The 25,521-nt window shown below is 36.3% G+C and overlaps 4 protein-coding genes across 5 annotated transcripts in view; 3 read left to right on the forward strand and 1 right to left on the reverse strand.

Annotated features, from left to right (window-relative positions):
* Positions 1-584: 584 nt before the first annotated feature.
* On the forward strand, positions 585-10,379 carry LOC108970491 (alkaline phosphatase 4). Its single transcript, XM_018935922.1, has 4 exons — positions 585-780; positions 8,482-8,717; positions 8,773-9,453; positions 9,514-10,379. Exons 1-4 carry the CDS (start codon positions 633-635, stop codon positions 10,171-10,173), a joined length of 1,725 nt encoding a protein of 574 aa, XP_018791467.1. The 5' UTR covers positions 585-632; the 3' UTR covers positions 10,174-10,379.
* Positions 10,380-10,921: 542 nt separating this feature from the next.
* LOC108970492 lies at positions 10,922-12,142 on the reverse strand. Its single transcript, XM_018935923.1, has 3 exons — positions 12,061-12,142; positions 11,833-11,984; positions 10,922-11,639 (listed from the first exon to the last, which is right to left on the reverse strand). The coding sequence occupies exons 2-3, from the start codon at positions 11,948-11,950 to the stop codon at positions 11,122-11,124; spliced, it is 636 nt and encodes a 211-aa protein (XP_018791468.1). The 5' UTR covers positions 11,951-11,984; positions 12,061-12,142; the 3' UTR covers positions 10,922-11,121.
* A 461-nt stretch (positions 12,143-12,603) lies between these two features.
* LOC108970364 (stress response protein NST1) lies at positions 12,604-20,455 on the forward strand. Of its 2 annotated transcripts, none has more exons than XM_018935697.1 (3): positions 12,604-12,819; positions 12,911-14,176; positions 20,347-20,455. In XM_018935697.1, coding segments are annotated over exons 1-3 (1,341 nt in total). In that variant the 5' UTR covers positions 12,604-12,746; the 3' UTR covers positions 20,349-20,455. The 2 variants fall into 2 exon arrangements, with proteins under 2 accessions (XP_018791242.1, XP_018791241.1); XM_018935696.1 differs by lacking the exon at positions 20,347-20,455 and adding an exon at positions 14,412-14,955 and having other exon boundaries at positions 12,606-12,819.
* A 1,429-nt stretch (positions 20,456-21,884) lies between these two features.
* LOC108970331 (neuroendocrine convertase 2) overlaps positions 21,885-25,521 on the forward strand; it is a 63,022-nt gene continuing 59,385 nt past the window's right edge. Inside the window, exon 1 of the mRNA XM_018935659.1 lies at positions 21,885-22,765. Within this exon, the coding sequence (XP_018791204.1) occupies positions 22,523-22,765 (243 nt within the window). The 5' untranslated portion in view covers positions 21,885-22,522. The remainder of the gene's footprint in view (positions 22,766-25,521) is intronic.

Consider the following 25,521-nt stretch of genomic DNA (forward strand, 5'->3'; position numbering starts at 1 on the left):
CTTTTAAATTTTCCGCTATTTACATACATATCTTTAATTGGTCGATATTCAGCCTCTCTAGCTGTCTCTTATACACATCTAGATGTGTATAAGAGACAGCTTTCACGCTGTCGCTGCAGCGTTCTTGCGCTCGTTTATTGTCGTAAACGTTGATAGAGTATTCTTGCTGTTGTTGTGCTTTTTGTTATTTAAGGTAGCAATATTACGAAATGCGACAAAGCTTGGCGAATGCCTGGGGGGCGTTAAGTTTGCGCAGTGCAGCAGAATTTTGCTAAACTTACTGCCATTGTTGTTATTGTTATTGTTGTTGAAGCACTCTAGCGTTTGCGTATGTACATTGTTGACTGTGTGTACGCGGGTGTGTGGTTACGGTTCATCGCAAGTCGACGTTTTGGAATCATAATGATATAACGGCGCCGGTGCTTCGAACAGATCGCAGTAGTCGCTGTGACTCCAGCGAATATATTACGCTCATACGCGGCGAAAGGCCACCGTCAGTTAGGCACTGTAGCGTGCAGCTTGTGTTTGAAAAAAAAAAAATATATATATATATACCTGTCTCTTATACACATCTAGATGTGTATAAGAGACAGAAATTAGTATGCGCGTGTGCCCTACTGGGTCAATACGCCATGGCGGCTTCGGTGGTGCCACACACGCCGATGCAAACAACAAACGCCACTGATCTTGGCGTGGAATTTGTGCCACTGGAGGCATCCACCACCGAGAAGGGGCACAAAGGTGCCGACGCCGCAAAACGACCTGACAAGCGTATTGAAGGTGAGTTGATCTCCGGGAGGCAAGCAATATTAATATGTARGCTACTTAAAGAATGCGGGATTGAGAAATGTGTTCCAATTTCAACTTAACTAGTTGTGAAAATTGCTGGCTTTTGTTCGGTTTTGYTTATTTATAAATTCATTGTTATTTCGAAGCATTGTTTATATGAAAAATGATCGATGGTGACTTTTGAGTTATTTTTGAGGTTTACATAAATTATTGAAGTACATTTAAAAATTGCAAACAAAATTTATTGTTGGTTGTGTAAAAATTATGTGACAATATTTTATATAATAAATAAAAACTTTAATTTATTTTAGTTTTTCCAAATGAAAATAGTACTTTATGTTTAGTTGTAGCGGTTGAAGTGAAATTCATTTCATGAAATTTTCGTAGATATAAATTAATACATCGTCACCCAAAATATAAAATTACGTAACACCACCTTACATAAGTTTAAAGGCGAAGGTAAAACGATATAATARAAACCAGTAATATTGAAAAAAATTTRAGTTTTGRTTATAAAATGGTTATATATTGGTTATTTTTATCTAACAACGATTTTTGGTTTTCTTGATGATACGTTATTTTGCAWTTTAGGTGACTATATGTATGTATTTTTTGCTTCGACTTGCTCTGGAAACTTTTATAGTATCTTTTTCATACTTGTATTTCGAATTCTCGAAGTTTAAGTGTTCAAATACAAATTCCTCGAGCGATAGTCACGTTTTTTGTACCGTCACGAACTTTAGTAATTAAACAATGACAGTTTTTACAGCTGTATACACTAACTTGGTACTACCAGAACACTTTCTCTGAATATTTCTTTATTTCTGTACTATAAATTCCTTGATATATTTTGTAATCTACCATTACCAAAATATTTTTGCTGGTAAAAAATATAAACGAATTTAATTATTATTTACATACAACTTTTAAGCTGTTGATTAGATTATTAACATAATGATTCTCTCTTTCGTTCTGAAACAAATTTTAACCGTTATGGCATCGAATTTACTAAATTTTCAAGTATGCTTATATCGATAGCTGCTCACTTCTCAACAATGGCCTCTTTTAATTTGTTTAAGAGAAGCAAAGAATGCCTTAAAGATGCTCAATGGGATTCAGGTCTGGACTTATAGCTGRCCAATTCAATAACCTTAAAACATGTRTAGGGGCATTATCTTGTTGAAATATCCAGTCTTCGCCTTGAAACATTTCCGCAAATGCATCAAGGAGATCGGTATACATTTGTGAATCAATTCAGCCAGCTACAAGGCAAATTGGAGACTTTCGCAGTGAGGTAAAAGTTCCCCGTACCATGAGAGAGCCACCAGCGTGGTTACGCTTRTGGTAAGTCTGCCGGGGTTGCCTTGGATCTCGCCAATATTTCCAATTTCCGTTTGAGTTATCCAAATTAAACTTTTTCTCATCACTGAGGATTACTTTTTTAAACTAATTTTCTCAAAACTTATATTTTTCGAAAAATSCAGTCGGGTCTTCTTATGCCAGGTAAAAGTTTTGAAGTCCGAACTTTGGCATCATATTTCCGTTTCTCTTGAATTTCGGAAATATTATATATTTCTTTGTCTTCGAAATTTTTGTGGAAATATTAGTGAAGAACATTATCTGGGCTGTTTGTTAGATTATAAATTCCCAAAGCAAACTATATATTATATACAACACGATCGGTTTTTCGAAAATACTGGTTTTTTCTTTTGTTAAGCCCTTGTGAAAGAACATACAGACCGATTAAATAGGTTATAAATTCCAATCTTAGAAATGTTCAATACCTTTTAAATTTTCCGCTATTTACATACATATCTTTTATTGGTCGATATTCAGCCTCTCTAGAATTTATAACGTTTATGAAATTCCAGGGACTTTTGTTATCCGAATTTTTCGCATGATATAGTTTGTGGAACTTTTTAAATTTGTTCTTAAGCATTTTAACTTTAAAATTATTTAAAACTATATTTCCCACCACAACTTAATTTCTCATTGTAGAAAATTCAAATTAAAACGTCTTCTATTAGATTTGGTTTCAACTGGTTTATATGAGTTTTTCTACCGCAAAAGATGAAATACATATTTCCCTATTTTAAAATGTTAGTAACTAATTAAAATTTGTATAATTAGCTTCGAGCCTTCCGCGTAGTTGAGTCGTTAGATCGAACGATTTACGCACTCAATCGAACAAATTGAAAGCGAATACCACAGTCAACTCACTCAAAGCAGTTATTACAGGATTTTATAGAAATAGTTGGCATTCGCGCAGCTTAACTAAGCAGAAATATTTAAAGCTATCAAAATACACTCTCACTTTAATACATACGTACACACACACACACACACACACACACAAATACGCAGTCACATATCACGAGTTAAGGTATGCATAATTGAAATGAAAGCTTATGTACTACGTATGTACATATGTACTAAGTGTGTTATAAGATCTGCTTCACATGTAATGAGTCTAATTAATGAGCTGTTTTGTTACACATTTAAACGATGCCTAGTTTATTGTATGTAAACATGCTTAATCAAGTCAGATAAATGACAAACTTAGAATCTGAATTTAAAATCTCGGAGGAAGCAAGTTTTTATACTTTTCTAGTTGATCCTTATAATATTTCATTTTATTTTAAGTGGTTATACCAATCTAGAGACCGACTAATTTGGACCGAAATTTGTTGCCACATTCTATATACATATGTACAAATTTGTAAAAACAAATAGAGTTTTTGAAATCTATCATACATGAGTTTTTGACATATGGCTACAACTCCCTAAACAAAGTCAGAACAAATGCGTGCGCAGATAATCGTTGAAATCAAACATATTCCTATCAAAACTCATGATTCTAGCTTGATTTATAAGTAATCAAGAAAAAATATTGGCATTTGACAATTTTTGGAAAAGTTGTAAAAAATTATAAAGTGAGTATAAGGTGATCCTATCGAGGTTATCTATATTTTTATATAAAAGAAAGCCAGAAACTTCAAATTCGATGGGAAATATTTATCATTTGAGAGCACACTCCTTGGCATTCATTTTTTCAAGATTATCTCTTTCAAATGTGGTCCGCATCTACGCCTCAGATGGTCCATCCGTTGGGTACAATTTTCGATGACTCGTTCCAGCATTTCGGTAACTGGCAAAAACACATGTGATGTTTTACGCCAAAGCCTGAATCAGAACGGGATCGTCTACATAGATTTTAGRTTTTTCATATGCCTACAGAAAAAATTTTAACGGCATCAGTTTTGRAGCAACGTGGACCGATTACTCCACCGGCTCACAAACCAAACCAAATCGTTATCTTTTCTTCCWTATGCGTTTCATTGTTTACATACCCACCGAGCCTGAAATGGACCTCATCGCTGAACAAAACTTGGCTTGAACACGTCGGTATTTTGTACCCTTTCAGTTTAACAGTTCAACGTAAAATGCGCTAAGGCGTTCCATCCGTCAGTATCCATCCGAGGTACTCCGAATGACGCCAAATCGACGCTCCAGGGCAACAAGGCTAGAAGGTCATTGGCAGAAAAGCATATACAAAACAAGTAGAAAATTCAAAGCGATTGGATAATTTGACTTTTCAATTTTTAAGGTATATACTAAATACCTAAAATACCTACTAAATAAAAAAAAATATATATTTTTTCCCACYATGAATGCCTCTTAAAATGTAAACCAAATTACCTATTTCTCAAAACTATCATTTTCCGCAAAGTTACTTTTCTATGAGAGTAGATATTTTTGAAGTCTGTAAAATTGAGCGACGATATAATTGTAAGAAGATAAGAATCGTAAGCAGTGGCGTTAATTTAATTGTTGCCCAGATAAATGCGAAAATTTCAGAGATAAAAACGTTTAAATAAAATAAAAAAAAAGTTAGTCAAAATGAGGTCAACAGTCAAGTAGGTAGTARGCGTAAAATTTAAATAAATGCTTGCACTTGTCAAGAATTTTCAAAATTGTTAATTTTAARTTATTATTGAACRAATTCAATATTTATTTAAAAGAAATKAAATGATTTTTATACGCCTGCTTGCGACTGCTCCGTTTGCTTGTTCACTAATGAATGCCTCTCACTGGATAAAACTGTCGGTGACGCACTCATTTTAAGTATGAATTCGTGACCCATTAATCCAAYCGATTACACTAGTAATTTTAGAATGCTATAACCGCAATTTGAAATAGGAAATCTCTACTTCCGAACACGTCGAAATTTCGGTGTTGTAGTCAAGGGGTGTGGGAGTCAAATCAAGAACATTCAGTAAAATGACGAAAATAGCTGTACGTGATGGAAAAATTTTGAACTCAAATTCGTAATCAGAACACTTCAAATACCCCACAGACCGCTTAGCACATCAGTGGCAAACTTTCCTTTCAGCTTTGTTTAGTAATGTTATTTGATTATTCAGAATACTTTGATTCGTAATTAAGAAATTAAACGCAAAACAAGATCACGCGCAGCCAGTTTGTTTTATAAAAAAAAAAAAATGTGTTCAGCCTGTTCTAAAATAAAAAAAATTTTTCCTAAACAGGTATCTGCAATAAATGCGCAGTTGTATTCCTTCTGACAGTGTTCGTGTGATTCCCGTTGAATATTTAACACATTTCAGCAATGCAGGCCGAATTTTTTTAAGTTTTATGTCGCGTATTCAGTTTGTAATTAAACCAAAACCACGTTCTCGACTTAAATGAGTTCATAGATTCAGCTAAAGAACGTATACAGCGGGAGAGGGAGTGGTGCAGGTTAAAATCTGAACAATGTTGGAACTTTCAAGCACTTCGAAATTAAACAAAATTTTGTATGGAACTTATTGAGTATTTATTTCGAGCTCACAAGTTCTCAAGGCTGTATCTCCRAAACTAATACTCGGAAAATTKAGGACAATATTGTAGAATTTAATAAGACAATAAAAYATTTTAAGCCCGTAAACCCATGTAACTCCTAATTTAAAGGAAAAATATCTTTTATAAAGTTCAGTTTGCATGACAGCTATAAGCTATAGTGAACCGATCATTTTATAATATTTTGSGCGAATATTGTAGCGTTTCCTTAGACAATTATCCATATAAAATTTCGTGAAGATTTCAGGTCAAATAAAAAATTATGCATAGAATTTGACTTTGATTGTTCAGTTTGTATGACAGAAATTTTTTTTAGTAGTCCGATATCGGATATGAGCAATTTTTTTGATAGAGAAGTGCGTGTGCCAAATTTCAGATCAACATCTCATCGGCATATTTTCACTAAGTGCTTTCTAATGAAATTTGCTTACAATTGGAAACAAAATTGTTTATTAAAAATTTGAATTTACGTATTTACCAGAATCAAGTTACAAGCTTTTTATCTTTTCTATTTACGCATTACAAGTTTCCCCTTTTTGCATAAACAAATTTACTTTCTATGAAATATTAATTTTATTCAAAGATAATTAAGAAGTAAATAAATTCGCTCATAACAATTGCCACTCATTTTGAATATGCATAACTGCGCTATTTTTAAAAGCCAGATATGAGTATGAGTTGACCTTGAATGAAGGTCCCATTGACAACCAAATTTAAATATGGTAGCGCTATGTGTTGACAATTAAGCATGCATACACACTTACTTAAATATATGTATGTACATATGTATATGTACTCACATACAACCCATTTTGCCGGCAACATTTAGCCGCCTGCTCACGTGCCGCCACGGAAACGCTAAAACGAAACGACTTAACTGTAAATGTGTGAACATGTTACTAATAATTTCTTTATAGACCTGACTCCATTATTTTGGGTAATCATTTTTGACTTTTTGGAGTCATGCCACTATTCATGTAAATGAGCGATATGCTTCTTTGCACAATGATCATCCAGTTTTTCGTTCGAGTGAACAGAGTAATTTTGGCTTTTTAAAAGTTTTATAATTTTTGAGCAAAATTATACGTTTTTTAAAGTTGCCTYTTTGTTAAACTTCATTTTTAACAATCGGAGATCATTGTATACCACATGGGCTAGTAAAACAGTTTTTTTTTTTAAATAATGGATGACTAAATAACTGCAAAATTGGAGGAAGTTTTTTAATAAGCTGGGAATTAGAAAATAACTCTTAATGTTTTTTTAGTTTACAGTCATTTTGCGACTGTCATGATAGAGACTGTTTCCTGTTAATTTTGAGTTGCTTCCGAGAGTTGAAGACAGAAAAAAAGAAAGAGGCCGAAATACGTGACTACGAAGAGCTTAAAAGGTTAGCCGATAAGGGTAATGTTCGAATATTCTATTAAAAGATGCAGCGACTAACAGAAGGTTATACGACCGGAGCATACTCTTGTAGAACCTCCAGAGATAAGCTAGTGATTGATGCCCAGAGCACACTAAAATTATGGAGGGAACACTTTCCACCCTGCTGAATGGCAGTAAAAGCTAACGCCAGGAGATGGTGAAACCGATTTCTCAATCGATGACGATGGAGCGGACGTTCAATTGTCCGCCCAAGATGAAGTTCGAATAGCAATTACGCGTTTAAAGAACAACAAAGTGGCGTGTGCCGATGGATTGCTGGCCGAGCTATCCAAACACGGCGGGTATCGAGGGTATTGTGTGAAAAATTCGTCGACTTCAAAACTGCTTTTGACAKCACGAAAAGGAGGTACTTTTATGCCGCGATGTCTCAATTTGGTATCCCTGCAAAACTAATACGGCTGTGTAAGTTGAGGTAGAGCAATATCAAAAGTTCCGTCAGAATCGGGAAGGACCAAGGACCTGTTCGAGCTGTTCGATACCAAACGAGGTTTCAGACAGGGCGACTCCCTATCTGGCAACTTCTTCAATCTACTGCTGTAGAAAATTATTCTAGCTGCAAAGCTTAATTCAGCACACAATCTTCTATAACAGTGTATAGCCGCAGGCGTACGCCGATGATATTTATATCATTGGCCTCAACACCCCCGCCGTTAGTTCGGCTTTCGCCAGACTGGATGAACGTCCGAATGGACGAAAACACTCTAGCTCTGGAAGTACTAGAATTCGAAATCGGAACACCTCAAAGACCACTGAGACCTCTCAGCACATCATTAACAAATTTTTCTTCAAACTTGTTGAGTAGAGTTGTTTCTAAATATTTACATCCTACAAATCCGAAAACATCTTATGCAATCATTTTCTTAAAACAAATCTCAGCGATTACAAATTTTCTGAAGCGGTCACATTAGGTGTACGTTGTAAGTATTTCAAAGAAGTGCCTTTTTAACTTATGTGCTTTTGTATTAAACGCTTTCGTATTAATAGTTGAAATGCATAGTGGTTAACCCTCGAAAATTTTAAATTAATTCAGGGTTCCAATTATTTCGTATTACAAACGCAATTACGTATTACAATAACAAATAATTACGATCTATTTTTACTGACTTACTTTGAACAAAAAGGGGATCACCCTGTCGGAACTATTAGTTAGATAATTTTAGAAGTGGCATGTACATGTACATATGTACATGTATGTATGTATGTATGTACATATGTATTCTGGAAATAATAATATCAGTACTATATAAGAGCTCTAAATCTTTTACGGATCAATTCAAGTCCGAGTAACATCATGGTTACATATTTGGGGATACTAAGATTGACTTTTGTTCTATATTAAGCCAGTGATTCTAATATTTTCAATTTATCATTTAATTTCTTCAACTAATTTAGACGCCGCTTTTTGGCATGAAATCGGTATGAAACAGCTTCGAAAAGCTATGAACGTTGCCAAAAAATCAGGTGAATCGGCGCGGAAAGCCAAAAATATAATTGTGTTCGTTGGCGATGGCATGGGACTAACAACAATAACTGCTGGACGCATTTTCAAAGGACAATATTTGAAGCACGGCTTAGGTGAAGAGGAAATGTTGGCCTTCGATGAGTTTCCTTACACCGGTTTGGCTAAGGTTAGTTTAACCAAATAAATCTAACCTCAATGCTTGCAAATATTATGCTTTTCAGACCTACAATGTGGACAAACAAGTACCGGATTCTGCTGGCACTGCAACAGCGATGTTTTGTGGTATCAAAACGGACTATGGCGCCATTGGTATGGATATGCGACGTTCTAAGGTGGATGCCAACCAGGGTCGATTGAAGTCTATAATGGACTGGGCACAAACGGAGGGCAAACGTACTGGCATCGTAACTACAACACGCATAACACACGCCACACCGGCATCTACGTACGCACGCATCTACCATCGTGACTGGGAGTGCGACACTAAGGTGCCCGCCGAATCCGTTGGAAAGCATGTCGATATAGCGCGGCAATTGGTGGAAAATGCGCCWGGTAATAAGTTTAATGTGATAATGGGTGGTGGTCTTTCGCCAATGGGTGCTTTACGCGCAAATGAGCCGAACACTGTGCGCTTCCAAGGCGATACCGAAGAAGTGTGTACACGTGGTGATGGTCGCAACCTTGTTGAGGACTGGCTGAAACTTGGCAAAAATGAATCACGCGTATTTGTGCAGTCACAAGCGGAGTTAAGTAAGATAAACTTTGAGAAAACGGATCACTTGTTGGGTCTCTTCCGGAACAACCACATCACTTACTCCATTGCACGGCAAGAAGGTGAACCCTCTCTAAAGGAAATGACAGAGGCGGCCATACGCGTGTTACAGCGTGCAGATAATCCTAAGGTATAGAAAATAATCTTCATTTAGTAGACATTTTTTATTTTGCTATTAATCTTATGGTAGGGCTTTATGCTGATGGTGGAAGGTGGGCGAATCGATCAAGCGCATCATCAGAACTACGCACGCGCAGCTATGCGTGAGGTRCTAGAGTTCGATATGGCGGTCCAAGCAGCGTTGGATCTCACCGACGATGAGGAAACTTTAATTCTAGTAACTGCTGACCATTCACACTCGGTCACACTGAATGGCTACCCAAAGCGTGGAGCTGACATTCTCGGTTTTGCCAACAAGACCACCGAACGTGTAGTATACGAGACAATATCTTATGCCAATGGTCCAGGATATTACGATCATTTAGCGAACGATAGCGTTGGTGCATTAGGCGCTGAAGTTTGGCTGCCACTTGAGAAATTCACAGCTCTGCAACGCATGTCGCCCACATATCGTCATCGTGCCACTTTGCCGTTGGATGACGAGACCCATGGTGGTGAGGATGTTATAGTGTTTGCAAATGGACCCGGAGCTAATATGATTCGTGGCGTTTTCGAGCAGAATTATCTAGCATACGTCATGAGTTATGCCGGTTGCATGGGCCCTGCTAAAGATGTGGACGATAGCTGTAGAACGGTACTGAAACATAGCACAAGTGGCTCGAGCCAAGTGGCCCAACATAGTTTCCTACTTTTGTTTACATTATTTTTGTTGAGATCATTTTATTCCTAAAGCAAATTAAATAAATAAAGTTGTTATTAGTGATTTACTGTTAATGATTTACTGTTATTCTGAAATATACATCCACCCATACACATCCCCATCGACAAATTGGACTAACCTTGTTATATTCTTTTCCAGATATCATAAGTCTAATTTAAGGTAATCGTTTTTAGGTGAAAAATACATAAATAAAAGTTGATAATATTAGAGTGTAATAAGTGTTTTTTTTACTTTTGGATTTTAAATTCTCCGACAAGTGAGAAGCTTCTGTGTGAGGGCGTGTATAAAACTTTAAACCGATATCTCAAATATTGAGGGACTAGTTCACGTAAGTGCAGACTGTTTAAAAATCTGAATAACCGGATGTATGGGTGATATGTGATTTTGCTGATTCCGACAAATGATCAATAGAAAATCAATGTGCATTTATGTATGTATTAAATTTCGTCCGGATATTTGTAAAACGGACGAATCCTTCATCTTAAAAATTGCTAGCTCAAAACTGGTTTTAGACACATTATTTTCTTAAGCAAAGTTGCTGTGAATTATCCGTAGGACATTTCCMGCATACGCGATTTTATCGTTTTTTTCACTCCCTGTAGTTCAACTCGCTCTACTAAATCGACATAGGTGTCATTCTAATCATTTATATACACATTTTACAGGGTCTCTGAAGATTCTCTTTGGTTACTAAAAGCTTCGTCGCAAATACAATACACATCCCTGAGGGTATAATTATTTAACACATTTACAAAAGCTGTTTATGTCTTCAAATTATAATTTACTTTCGGACTTCATAAGCGATACATTATGTTCAGCAGAAGTTTAACACTCATTTACTTTATACCTTTAAACTTATTTTACTGAAAATTAAATTTCAAAAACCGGGTAGCACAGTGATTTCGTTACAGCACATTTTTCGTTTAACCACTAAATCAAGTATAAGGCGGCGCATATTTAAGCTGCTTTAGCAATTGGTTTTGCATCCTCAGCATCAAGTTTCTTGATACGATTTAAGTTAATGCATTCTGTGAAAGCTGCAACTTCTTCGGAACACTTTAAGGTTTGACCAGGATTTGCGCGATAGCAAGCGATGACTTGTGCCTTGAGATCCTGACATGGTGGTAACTGGTGTACGGGCGAAGCTGTAGCAAAGCGCTGACGAACATCCTCAAGTGCTGAGGAGTATTCTTTTTCCATGATTGTGTTCGTTTTCTTGAGTGTCTGTTCCAGCTCATGCAAACGCTGACGCCACATCGCATCATTTTGCGTAAGTTCGGCCTCTTTTTGACGCACCATGTCAGCTGCTGTGATCGTTGTGCCGCTTGGAGCAACGTAAACTGTCTGAGTTGCAGGTGCTTGGTAAACAACGGTTGGTGGCACTATAGCTGGTGGTGTTGCCGGCTTAACGGGAATTGGGCGAACATCTTTGACTGGAGGTGCTGGTGCCGATTCTGCCGCAGCACTTTCTTTTGCTAAAAATGAAATTAATATTACAAAAAAAGTCCAGTATTAATTTACATAAAATAGCAACAAAAATCGAATTGATAGTGTCACTGTTGCATAACAAATGCCAATAAGATTTGAGCAGATAACTTATGAATTATTGGTGCTTTTAGGGCTAACTTGCTCACTTTTCGTTAGGAAAACAATTTGTATCGCATATACCTTGCTTGTTTATGCCTTTCTTTAAACGTTGCACAACCTCATCGGATATGTCGATAACTCCAGGGTTTGGGTTGTCCATCGACACAGAGCGTGGTTCAGTYGAGTGTGCCGCTCCCATTTCAGTAATTTCTTTGACAGTGACACTAAGAGTTCTATAATAATATATTGTATAGATCAGTTACTTCTATTGCTCTAGGATATCTATAAGTATAAATGACTTCAACATACAGTTCCAAAATTCGCTACCACAAATAAAAAACTCAAAACCTCAACGAACACACGCACGGCGGAACGTCATAATCAGCTGTGCTTACTCTCCATGCCATATTATTTCAATTGTATTAATCATATTATTTGTTCTATCATTTTGAAAAATATAATTTTTTTATAACTGAAAATAAAAATTTGTTCCAAGATTTAATTACCGCACATCTAGAGGTTAAATTGCTTTAAACGATATTATATTTACTATTTAATTTATTAATTTAGTACCTAWGAATGCAAGCATATGAGTTAATTAAGAACAAATCGACAATTAAAACCAAAACTTGTGTGCATGTGTCATTGTTCATCGCTTTACTTTGCACAGTTGTACATAGTGCATGCGTTAGCTTCCAATTGAATTCTTTTATTCACTTGGTGTTTCGGTCGGCGTGAATTGGTTCAACAAGGGATTTCAAAACAACTGGTTTAGAACTACGGCAACTCTAGGGAACAACTGGTTCTAAATTATTTGGCATGCAAACACACTTCTCTGTTCCATTTCACCATATTCTTCGTTTTTATGGCACTAATTGTTATGTAGTTACCGCGTATTTATATTCAATTTGTTTTTTAAATCGAATTTCTCCAATAATTCATCTTCCAATATATGTATTATGATCTTTATATAATTAAATTTCGCGCAAAAATTTATGAGAATGGATGGAACTCCTAGATTGAAAAAGAGAGGAGCGCTAACTTTGGGACGACATCACAAAAGAGATGGTATGTTGATATTAAATAGAACAATAGTTACAGAAAAAAGAATCTTAAACTACGTATGTATGTATATGTATGTTTTATTTTTTTCTATCAGCGTCTCCAAATATTTTACAAGGAAAAATGCGTTCATCCTCAATTAAGAGCATCGATAATAACAATGATGACAATGACGAATACAAACTTTTAAGAACACCAAAAACGCCGTCAATTAGTTCATTAAGTTCTGATGGAGGCATCGAATGTACACCGCCACACAAAAAATTCAATTTGGATGACAGTGTGGAATATTCACCCAAATGCTTCGATAATAGTTTTTCGCCCGGCAGTTTGCTATCACAAACACTTTCTTCAAATAGTCCTGAAGTTGGTTGGAAATGGGGCCGTCGTTCCACCGATGATCCAGCAGAAACTGCCACACCAGATTCTGCTTATGTCGCGGATAGCAGTTTTACTTCAGCCGGGTCTAGTAGCAAAGATGTAATTAGCAGATTAGGACGATTTCGTAGCGATTCCAATGCTCAACGGCTCGCTTATGAAATGCGAAAGGAAGAACAGCGCCGAAAACTTGAAATACAATTACGACGAGCCGAAAAGCTACGTGCAGATGAATTATTAAAACAGCGTTGTGCTAAGCTGCAGGAACAACTACGAGAAGCGGAGAAACGACGCCTACAGGAAAGGGAAAAGAAGTTAGAAATACAGGAGCAACTTCAAAGAGAAGCAGAAAGCAAGAAACTTTTGGAAGCAACGGCAGAATCGGAATCCATAGCAGAATTAGCGGAAATAAATGAYATTTTTGCAAATGCGAATGATACTTTAGATGACTTCTTTAATGATTCAGATTCTGATGATTTGCTACTTGAAGCCACGCAACAGGTGGAATCAAAAATAATAGAGCAAACACAGAAGCCAGAAATTAAAACAACGATAACTTCCACAACAACAACATCAGTTGCAAATGATTCAGTACAAACACATAATAAGGTATTAAACCGAGAGAAAACGTCAACAATTCCAAATCGTGAAGAAAAGCGTTCGTCTCTTTATATGAAGTTTTTGGAGGATGACACGCCAGATGATTGGCTCTTTTCACTTGATGATGAAATTTTACAAGCTACACAACAAACAAAGCCACGTACCTCGCTCCAACGACACAATTCCATGCCGACTAATTCTACTAATACTTCGATGACTTCAACTACTGGCGGTGCTGGAGCATCTAAAAGAAACTCAACTATTTCCTCGTCTGCGTTACAAACTTCTTCGAGGACGGCGAGTAGTAAAGTAGTTTCTTCGCCAAAAATCAAACGTCATTCGAGTTCAACAGCCCTGCGGCCCTCTACAAGTGGTGCCTCCGGTTGTAAGTAAATTATCTTACTTAAAATTCTCTTACTTTTGTATTCATATTAAACATAGACGTATTTTGTAATAAATCCTATAAGACTTAACAACTTTACATAAAAAACGAAGTAAGTAAGCTATTTTAGGAACTCAAAATATCCCAAATAACTTAGCACAGAGAACGCCTCTTTGTCGATGCTCCCAATAGTGTAAACAGTAAATTAAATTTTTTTGTTTTGTTTTTATCATCATAGATCGTGGTCGCCAGCCCTATAACAAGAAGTAAATTGGCCACAAATATAACCGGAGCGCCGCCAATTGCAATGGTTTTATGTATCGGGCAAAAACCAACAATCTAGCAATTAATGAAAGAAATATGAATTATTATTTCTTGAATTACGGATATACATATGTAATGTTTATGAAAAGTCCGAAATCTAATTATTTAGCATTCATTTTCTATGCCTTCATTGCACTTCTAAGTGAAAATAATCATCTAGCGCTAGAATTATATAACACAAGCAAATGTACATATGTATGCCATGGTGATTTTGTGTAAATGTGATACAAAACAATAATGCTTATGATTCATCAGTATGTATACGGAATAAATATAATTAATGATTGCATAAGCAAATAATTAAGTTACGATAAACATCTAGATGAAAGTTATGTTCTGTGTGAACTAGTGATAGTAGGGTTCTGTTGAAAAATTTTCTGATAGTGTTAATTAATTGAAAGAGTTTGTGAGAAAAATAAATAACAATTTGTTAAGCCATAGTAATAATCAACTAAGTATTATAGTATTTTATTTTGTTTTATATATAATAATAACAAATACTCTATTAATTAGAGTTTCCAACTGAAATCCGTTGGTCACATGCAAAAATTTAGTTGCTTAGTTKTTTACTTTATAGTTAATATGTAAGAAATCCTTGATAATGCCAACATTTGACATTTCTGAGCTGATTGTCATTGCATGTACGCATAAAGTTACCTACAGAAGCTTTTATTTTCGGTTTGTTCCTCATATTTAAGAGCTTCCTCACAACAGTATATACCATCATCATATATATATGAAATATGCATATAATTGAGCATGTGAACAAAAAATTTATATTTTTTTATACGTAATTATAAAACTATCCAACAAAATACCAATTAATGAAAGCGAAGTTTCAGGCTTTAAATYACTATTTTTAATTTCTCAAAATAATTAAAAAATTTTTCGTTTTTATGAAAATAAATATAAATGATCCATATATAATATACTATACAAATGTATGAGATTTTCTACTAGTGTTGTTGTTGTGGCGGCAAATTCTGTCGAGTTGACAGAATTCGGGTCCTTTCTGGTTAGTGCGTCTTCCCTTTCGAAGCAGCAATTAAATTCAATCCATTCTCCTCATGGTATGTTCAACAGCAAGGCGCCCTCCTCTTATACCATATTAAGTTGCTTTTATAGGTGGAGATGCATTAATTGAATATACATATGTATTTATCGAATTTTTTGTTCGTGAATTTAGTGGTTCTCTGTATTCTCGATATAGTCTGATATATCGGATTAGATAAGGATCGGACCATAGGCAGAGGGTGTCAGATGAGTAGGGTTAGCAGTTCATGCTAAAAAGTGGCTAGTGTCATGCAGGGAAAAAAAAAAATTGGAACCTTGGATTGAAGAGCGTACACCAAATATTATTTTATTATATACATACTATATATTTTAAAATTTTCTCAGAATATTTCAAACTGATTCGGAAAATAGTTTCAGAGATTTCAGCGTATTTTTGAGATTTTTTTAACTTAGTGTAGTCGGCTCCCAATTTTTTTTTTCAGACAAACATACATATGTACATATGTAACTACTATATTTGTCAGTTCGAAGAAAAATAATTTTTGATAATAATTTCGCTTTTTAAAGCTCTGAAGATTTGTTCATAAAAAAACATTTTTTTAGGTAAGCTGCAATTTTGTTAAAAATCAAAATCTTGATTGAGTCCTTCGGTCGTTACTTAAATTCATATGTTGTTATAATATTTTTTTTTTCTAAGCAGAGAAAATTACCTCGCAGACTGACATATATTTTCTGAGGTCTTCCAGAAGATCGGAAATGCAAAATTTTTCAAAATTATTTGCCGATTAACAAAGTGAATCTAATTCTCTAAATGTAAATGATTTTATTAATAATATTATAATTTTAKTTATAAAAATGCTTTTTCAAAATAAACACAAAAAATTTAACTGAATATTGATTATTGTATAAATATAAAATGACTGTTTCTTTTCCAGTGCAGCAACTACATGAATACCACTTGGTTCACTGCAAAAGACTTTTGCATAGAATTCTAAGAAATCAAGAGCTCAAGCAACGATCGTGTCGATACAAGTCGGGTGGCTTTCGTTGAGTGCAATATTTTCGTTAATTATTTTACAATAATTGTTCCATTGTATAGAAGCTACAATTCAAATGTCAATTGCTTTAAACCTTTACCAATTGCTTTAGTTTTTTTTTTGTTCTTGTTATTGTTGTTACTTGCTTTTATTCCAGGTTTTCCTAGTCTTAGCTTTCATACTGATCTTTCGGTTATTTTTGTTGTTATTTTTTCTTTTTACAGTAATGCACATTCATCTTGTTTGTTTTTACCTACCCTTCACATTAGTCCTTTTGTTGTAATATGTTTGTACATATAATATATCGTACTCGCCTTGTTGTTTTTGTTTTTTTACAGCACGCCATATTCATCTTGTTCCATCATTATGTTAATGCTTTTATTGTTGTTGCTTTCTAMTCACCGTTAAAATAAATGGTTAATTATGCATAAATTGGTTTGGTTTCACTAAATAACGGCGCGTACAGCGCATGYCCCATTATTGTTTKTATTATTGTTTGTTGTTGTGCACTTCATCATTGGCTATGCATTGAAGTCGCTCGCCACTGCCATATGTTCGCATTTTCTTCCTGCACACGTTGATATCAAATTCCMCACACACACACACATGCTTGCTTTGGCATTATTTCACTGATAAGCACAAATCAGCGCCGGCAATAAAGTTGGTCCTCCTTTTATCGCAAATCATTTATTTTAATTGTGATTGCGCAAATTATGGGAAAATCCGGCCATAAAGCCATTTGCTACTGTACAAACYTATTTACAAATGCAATTGCGTGCGTGTGTGTATGTGTGTAAAGTAATATTTATACTCGCACAACCCGCTGCGCTGATAGTTCGCTCCATGTGCCGCTACTTTCCCGCATTTGTCATTTCATTTGTTTGTTTGCTGTATGTGCGTGTGCGTGTGTTATTTGGCATGCTCTTAACCTGCTGAGTTGGAGCGTTGTGCGGTGGTTGTCGGTTGTCGGTCGTCGGTAAGTGGATGTTTCGTGTTCTTTTTTCGTCTGCTGTCCATTTGACGTCACTCAGCTCCACAGCGAGTGGGTATGTATGTGTCTTGTATCCCCATTTAGCTGTGTACATAATAAGTCGCGCTGAGTGCGTGTGCTTGTTGGGGGTTTGCTTTTGCTTGCCTCACTATCATAGAAGAATGCCAGCATATGTTTCAATTTGATTGTCAAAGAAGCTGTTGAATGGATTCTATAATCCATTCAATGAAGTATACACAATAAAAATGAATGAGTCGAGATAAAAAAAAAAAAAATCCGAACATACTTTCATTTCACAAACTCAATAAATTACTATTAAAAATAGTAATAAAATCAATAATCAGTGTTATCCATTTTCCAACCGTTTGAGAACAAAAGTTACCTTTGACAATTATCCATAGTTAGGTGATTGTATGATATGGTCTAGTAAAAAGAAATCCATTCTTTTTCTAATAGATGATGTTTGTAGGAATATATATCTCGTGTTTTAAGAGTTCGACCGGGCTGAGCTATGCGTGGCGTTAGAAATATAAGACTTCGTATTAGAAAATTTCTCAGACTGTTATTTGACTCAGTATGTTAGAGTTTGAAGCGAGGTCTCAACACCAGTAAAGAAAAAAAAAAATCGCCATATTTTACAGTTTTTTTTAGTAAAGGCGAAAGGACAACTCAGACGACTGAAAATATGGATAGACTTTATTTTATTCTTGTAAGTGCTAATTATGCGTGCCTCTGGTTTCATCGATTCCGTTCCAGTAATTTTGATGTCAAAGATGCAYCACTATTTGAAGGACTAATTGTCTATTAAATAATGAAAATATTTGAGTCCGACCGTCAACTGAAAATGGTAGTAGTTGAACCAAAGAAAATCATCTGTGGATATGGATTTATACTGTCAACAATCGGACCATCTAAAGCAAGCAGAAACGGCTAGCTTTTGCCAGTAGAAGAGAAATTCTGTTTCATTAGAGCAATGCCAGGTCACAAACATCGAAATGGATCGCCAGCGGCTGTGGGAGCCAAMATTTATATTATGTACTGCATAAAATATTTAAATTTGATGAAAATCTTTATACGAGAACCTTCCTTGAAATTGCTGTTGCAACAGTACAAGAYGTTTGTAATATAGTTTTAGGGTATTCTAATTGAAGTTCGATTGTCTAGTGCAGAAATGAGGCCATTTTTGAGTCAAGTTACCTAGTTCTGGCAATYAATTCTTTAAATTATCAACTTGAATGTGTTTTTTTTTCAATGGTCCCGGGAAAGAAAGGAATAGAGAATGAGATAGTTAGAGATAGATTAAATTTGTTCTCGTGAAATCCAGAATGCTTGGATCTTTATGGTTTGAGTTAAGTACCACAGTGCAGTGTTCTTCGATAATCATTTACAGGGAGTCGATAAACGGATTTTTTAAATTTATGTGAATGATGCTTTGAGAGTTAAACCACCACCGACTGAAGGTGGAATGTCTCGGAAAGATCAGACTCCACCTCATTTTAACTACACCTTTGAGTACACTTGTGCCAACAATTTTTTCAGTCATCRAAAMACTTTTCATAAGTACATAGGGATGGACTTCAGCTCCTTCAGCGAATTTAKCTTTATCACTTCAATCGACTGAAAACGGGTTTCGGGAGCGTCAATTTCAATTTGGCGAACTAGAAAAAATAACAATGTGCCAAATTTGGTGAATTCGAAGATCGGTTGATGATATTCATTGTGTTTTTGGCTTAAAAATMTGGTCACAATCGTGGMTYGATGCGATGGTGTATTATCRACGTGTAAAATACATGAATTGTTTTTCCACAATTCCGGCTGTTTACCAYAAMTGTTCTCACGCMAACRCTTCAATGCGRCCAAATAGWGCTCCTTMTTGACTGTCTGTCTCTACGGAATAAATTCATGATGCACCAAACCACGTAGCAGCCTTACGGCTTTAGCGTGGTTTCTCGATTACTGTGGACTTGTTTGTATGCCAAACTAAAATTAATACCATTTCYCATCGGCAGTTATAATGCTTTCCATGAATGTGGAATCGGAATTCTCACAATSAAGCATGTAAAAAGATACTTGTTTACGGTACTCTTTAAAAAAAAAAAAATCAGATTTATTGGGACGAGTCGAGCAAGAATTCATTTCGTACGCAAAATATCGACTAAAATCATTCCAGAGGACTTCCGAGAGATGTCGAGCTCTCCTGCCATTTATCCAACACTTGCCTGAAGATTTTCAAACACCATATTCTTCACCGTTTTAATATTGAAGAGGTTCTAAAGCACGTTCAGAACGAGGCATGTCTTCAACGATCTCTCGACGTCTTCAACGATCTCTCGACGGGCCTTCCGGAGCGTGGCTCATCTTCGACCACCTCTACACTAGAATGAAAACGTTGAAACCATCGTTGTGCGGTGGAAATGGAAACTGTATCGGGTCCATAAACTGCACAAATTGTATTGGCGGATTGGGATGCATTTTTGCCTTTATCGTAGTAGTACTGTATAATATGCCGTATTTTATCTTAATTTTGCTCCATGTTTGCGACGCTATAAATTACGAACGACTTAAAAGAAACGACAATCAATCAAACACGTGTTAGCGCGTGAAATGAGCTTTCCAAAAAGGTATAGCATGACCACCCGATGCGACGAATAAAACTAGAACTACGCGCTCTCTGCGCCAACTACCGAAAATACCGCAGGACTTTTTTGACAAACTAATATTTTGCATAGTTATTAAGAACAGTCAACTTAGCAAAATACACTTTTTTTAATATTATTTATATCTTTTATATTTTTTTTTAATTTTAGGATTTGAGATATTTTTAAGTATAAAAATATTCCTCACCACCAGAGTTTTTTCGGAGCACCTCCTGGAGATTGGCTACTGGATCCAGAAAGTCCAACCGATTATTACAGTACATTGAATTTTCTAAATGTACATAACTGTGTTTTTTTTTTTTTGTTTGGTTTAATAAATGTCTCTTACAATTTCAAAAGAAGCGGCTTTCTGATTTGCAAGTGAATATAATTCCTTAAACAATAACAAAGGTTTGTGAAGAGTTTTTAAATTACAATTCAATTAAAGTGAGCGCTTAAGCACTCCCTACTTCCAAGTCGCCTTATCCTTTAAAAACTGTAAATTATCAGGAAACTTAATTTTATGTATCATCAGCTTTTAATTAACCGRAAGTTAGTTACTAAAAAATWGTATAAAGCTGAGAGTATTGCTTTGACTTATTGTTAGAAATTAGCCGGAGGAGTTTCTAAGTACATTAAAGCAGCAAAAGTGGCGAGTTTTAACCGGCAGTCTTTGCTTGGRGCGAATTTCGTATTTTCGTCTATGTGTGTGTATGTATTTGTGCGGCTGAGTGTTGTTGTGTGGAAAAGCGCTTTTCTGCCAAATAACTGCACGCGGCAACAAGAGCACGAAGGGAGGAGCACAGCAGTAAAATACACTAAACGCTTGGGGGGCGGGTTGTAGGGGTGTGTGTGCAAAAATTGGTGACGTCTTCGTCAGCAAACTCTCGCGACCGTGCCAAAAGCGTACACCACAAAAAGGCAGCCACACAAGCGTGCTGATAATGAAAACGACGCCAGTCAAGTAAACACATAGATACGAACATGTACATACATGTATATATATATATATATATGCTGACATATGTATGTATGTACATATGTGTGTTTGCATGCAGAAACTACTACATATCTACACATACAAGCGCATGCATATATTATTCATTTACATACATACATACATACACACTTATTTTGGCGACTGTTTATATTTAGTATACACATCGTAGCTGCGTTGTTGCTTTCCATCTGCTTTGGCGCGTTCTGCTACATTCAAGCATACATTTAGGCGCACCACCTACCGCAAGAGGAAATTGCGTGGCCGCGTCTGCACCGCGCGCGCCATTCAAACAACACAACACGCACTGAAGTCATCCAAAAGCAATGCTAGTGGTGAGCGCGGTGCGCGGTGCGTGGGGCGGCAGCGGGTGTTAAGCTGCTGAGCAGATGATTGCCCGTCAATGCTGTGAATGAAGTCCACCAACCAAACAACACGAAGCTGCACGGCACAACAAGTGGGGTTGAATGAGCATTTACACACACACACACACACAAACAGCTTTATGCGTGTCGAGCAGCACGACCAGCCGGTTTGATGGGCGGACGCAGCAGGCGCGCTGTTATATCGCGAGCTTTCATAAGCTTTTKCTGCTGYATTTGCAGACCTGACGCTTCGTCTGCTTTACAGCTGCTGCTCCGACTGTTTGGTATTCATTATGGCGTCGCTTTAGCAAATGCTGAACAGTTTCGTTCGGTTAGTGTAGCAGTTAAGTTCGTATAAGCGGCTAAAAACGGCAYTACACACTTTACCGTCTTGTGWATTGAGTATTACACAGTGTGAGCAYAAATTAACTGCCAAAAACATATATTGTGCAAATTGTAGTGAATTACCAGCCGTAATTTGTTGTCAGCTTAAGTACGAAAAGTGTTTGWGGAGAATAGCAAACATTTGCAGCATACTTTTCGGCGTGTAAGCATTTTGTGCATTACCGAGCATCAGCTGTGTTTGCGTCGAGTGGTTGAAAGAGTTTTGCTCCAGTGTACATATGGGCTSCAGCTAAATTTGGCAAGTGTCAAAAAAACGTTTGGTGTAAATTCGGGCGCAGTGTTGCCTACTCGCGAGTGTGAAGTGCGAAATTGCCCGTGGTGAAAGGAAATCAGTCTGAGCGCACAATTTACGAGCAGCGGACGCAAGGAATTCAGCAAAGAATAATAAAAACAAAATARWAATTAAATTCAGTGATTTCAACGACGTCACCCAAACGATAACGGTAAAACGGGTAAAGAGCAAGGGCAACCGCGCAATAATAAGTGAAATAGTGAGTTTTTCTACGCACGCAGCAGTAACAGCAGAAGCAGCGGTGACAAGCGCTGCAAGCGTATAAATCGGGGTTTCGACAAGTGTGCAATGGTCTTTGCTGCATGGGGCAATCCTTCGGGCCTGCTCATATTCCTGGTATGCGCGCTGGTCGTGGTGTTCRTCACTAATGTGCCCAGCGCTGTGGCCAAAGGCGGAAACGCTGCTCCGGCGGCGCTTAATGGCAGGAACGACGTATTCACCAGCTCGTTCCTGGTGCGCTTTAGGCGCAGCGTCGACAATGACCTAGCAGGCGAAGTGGCAGCGCGTTACGGATTCGATAACATTGGACCAGTAAGTACCCAATAGAGTGCRGTAAGCAAATGCATTATTTTCATATGAGCWCTTTTGCTTGGCAAATCGATTAGAAGAAGCAAGTGCGAAGGAAATTTCTGCTGTGAAAAAAGTTGTGTTGCAACTTTCAAAGATAAAATGTGCATTCAAGCGTTCAAATCRCTTGCCACATACATATGCGTGTGTTATGTTTGTGTTTGGTGTAGCTCTAACTTGTCTTGTCCCTTGCCTGTGGGAAAAATCAATTTGGTTCCACACACTTGCAACATGACAACGTCACATTTAACCCTTGAAATGCCGGACAACACAACGACGACACAGCGAATGGAAGCCAAAAAGACAAATAAAAGAAAACAACACGCAGAAAACAAATAAGCAACGAAAAAGCGTAGAAAAAAATTAACAAAGTTCAAAAGCGTCAAGTACTTCACTTCCCTCTCAGTGCGATTGAAGCGGAGACTACATGAAACCACACTTACATAGTTATAAATATATAGATATAATATGTGTGTGTGTGTATGTGTGTGTGTGTGCGTGCGTGCAGAACCACATTGCGGTAGACATATACCGTTATGTATAAATATATATATATATGTACTTCCATATATGTCTACTCGAAACTTTGTACTTTGCCTTCATACGTGTGTGTKTGGCTCATAGGAGCAGGGGGGCACGTGCGTGGTGTTGGTTGGTGTATTTTTGTGATTTTCATCGCTTTCACAGCGTTGCTGAATTGGTTTTGCATTTAAATTGCCTTGTGCGTGTGCAATGAATTGCGGAGCACACTTTTCGGCAGTTATTCTTTTAATAAGACAACAACAGAGCTGAAAGAAAAATGCCTGCAAACTTTTACGCTCCAACGTACGAGCCACTTGTGTGTTGTTTGTGTTTTTGTGTTTTTGTGCCTAAGCCAAAATCTTTTCTATAAGCCACAAAGTCAGCTCTCTAGCCACATTGCTCAAACATTCGTAATTTTTATGCAGTTTCATTGAAGTCGAGATGAAAAGCAAATTTCACGAATATTATGAATATGAATGGAATTATTTGAAAATATCAAAAACCCACGCAAATCTGTCTTTTTGTGCAAAAAAGTTCCATTTTTATTATTTTTCAACAGAATTGATGGTGAGTGAGAAATATGCATGTATAGTATACGTATGTTTGTGTTAGTAACGTATGATYCATAGTGTACGTAGTAGTCTAAACGCCTACTCAGATTTGGTTGCAACACTTTGTTTTGCGAAAAGATTGTTAAAGTTTCTATTATGAAAGCATGCTTTAAAGTCCTGAGTGGTAAAAGTGAGAAACATTCTAAAACAGCATATAACAGCGGTTCCTTTTTGCTCTAGGTTTCTTAAAAATAGATATTTGGTAAAAATACATTTCATGAATATGCTAGTCGAAAAAGTCTTTTCATATTTTTTGAATCAAACTTCAACTATTTTTTTTATATTTATAATAATAAATAAAGAAACAAATATGTACCATTTTGGTCGACCACTTTTTTGCCCTTTCTTCGCTAGAGACATTATTCCATCAGTGTAAAGCTTTCATCAGTGTAAATCTAAATTTCGAAATTTCCAGAACAGAAGCCAGCAAACCATTGTTGTGCTACACGAACTGACACAGAATCCTCAACGTAAACTTTACAAATTTCATACTTCCCTTTTTTAAAGAAAAATTTGAAAACATACCGTATTTCTTCATTATTTTCACTCATTATTGAATACCTGTAACTTTTTTTCAACTTCTCCGAAATTAATTTTTTTTGCTAAACGAAGCTTTAAATCTCACCTTTCCAACACTATATGTTATGACGCAACGTGATTGGTAGCACTGGAGATATACGACTGCAACCATATCTATTGACAAAATACGAAACGACTTYTTCGACTACCAAATATTTCCTATAAAAACTCATAATAGGCCCGACAARAATGCAAATTAGCGTTTGCGACGGTTAAACGCTTTTGAACAAATTTTTTCTTTATTTTTTTTTAGATTTTGCCACAATTGAGATTCGAACCTGATAATTTATTTTTCATATAAAATTTGCCAGTGTTTTCCATGTAAGCCGATAATTTTTGTATTAAGTGTCTGATCAATCCATCCAGTTTGGTAGTTTTCTTGCTTGCACAGTGCACAGTTGTATACGATAAGTGTTCCATAAATAGCAGAAACTTTCGTGATTTGAAAATAATCTTTTTTCTTTCGTCTATATTAATATTGTCGCCTTCGAACTCGATATTATGCACCTGTACCCGCCTTTTTTCCAATCGTCGAAGCACCTATGATGCTCGATTTATTGTATAGCCTTTAGTTCTTTCATCTCTTTCACTTTATTTTTGTAATTTGTAWAAAGTCACCCGGAATATGGAGACTGGAGAATCATTACAGTATTGCTTTTGACCAAAAATTCTCAAACAAGCAACGAAGAGTAAGCTTTTAAAAATAAAAATTTTCAAGCCTATAAAAACCTTATCGGTTGCTATGTGCAAAGTAAGCAATGAATACAACTGAAATTTCAATCATAATTTAGGGGCATGTACTATTGTGATCAATTGAAAGGTGAATTTTGTCCATTTCATCTCCTTCAAAGTAGTTCCCTGCCGYTGCAATACACTTATGCCAACGAATCTTCCAGTCATCATAGCACTTGGAAAACTCCTGAATCGTGATGGCCATCGGAGCCTTCTTCGATTCAGCTTTTATATCCTCAATTGAGTCAAAACGGTGCCCACTCCACCACTCCGATG

This window comes from Bactrocera latifrons, unplaced genomic scaffold (assembly GCF_001853355.1).
Source record: "Bactrocera latifrons isolate USDA-ARS-PBARC rearing strain unplaced genomic scaffold, ASM185335v1 scaffold_3, whole genome shotgun sequence".
Taxonomy (NCBI): domain Eukaryota; kingdom Metazoa; phylum Arthropoda; class Insecta; order Diptera; family Tephritidae; genus Bactrocera; species Bactrocera latifrons.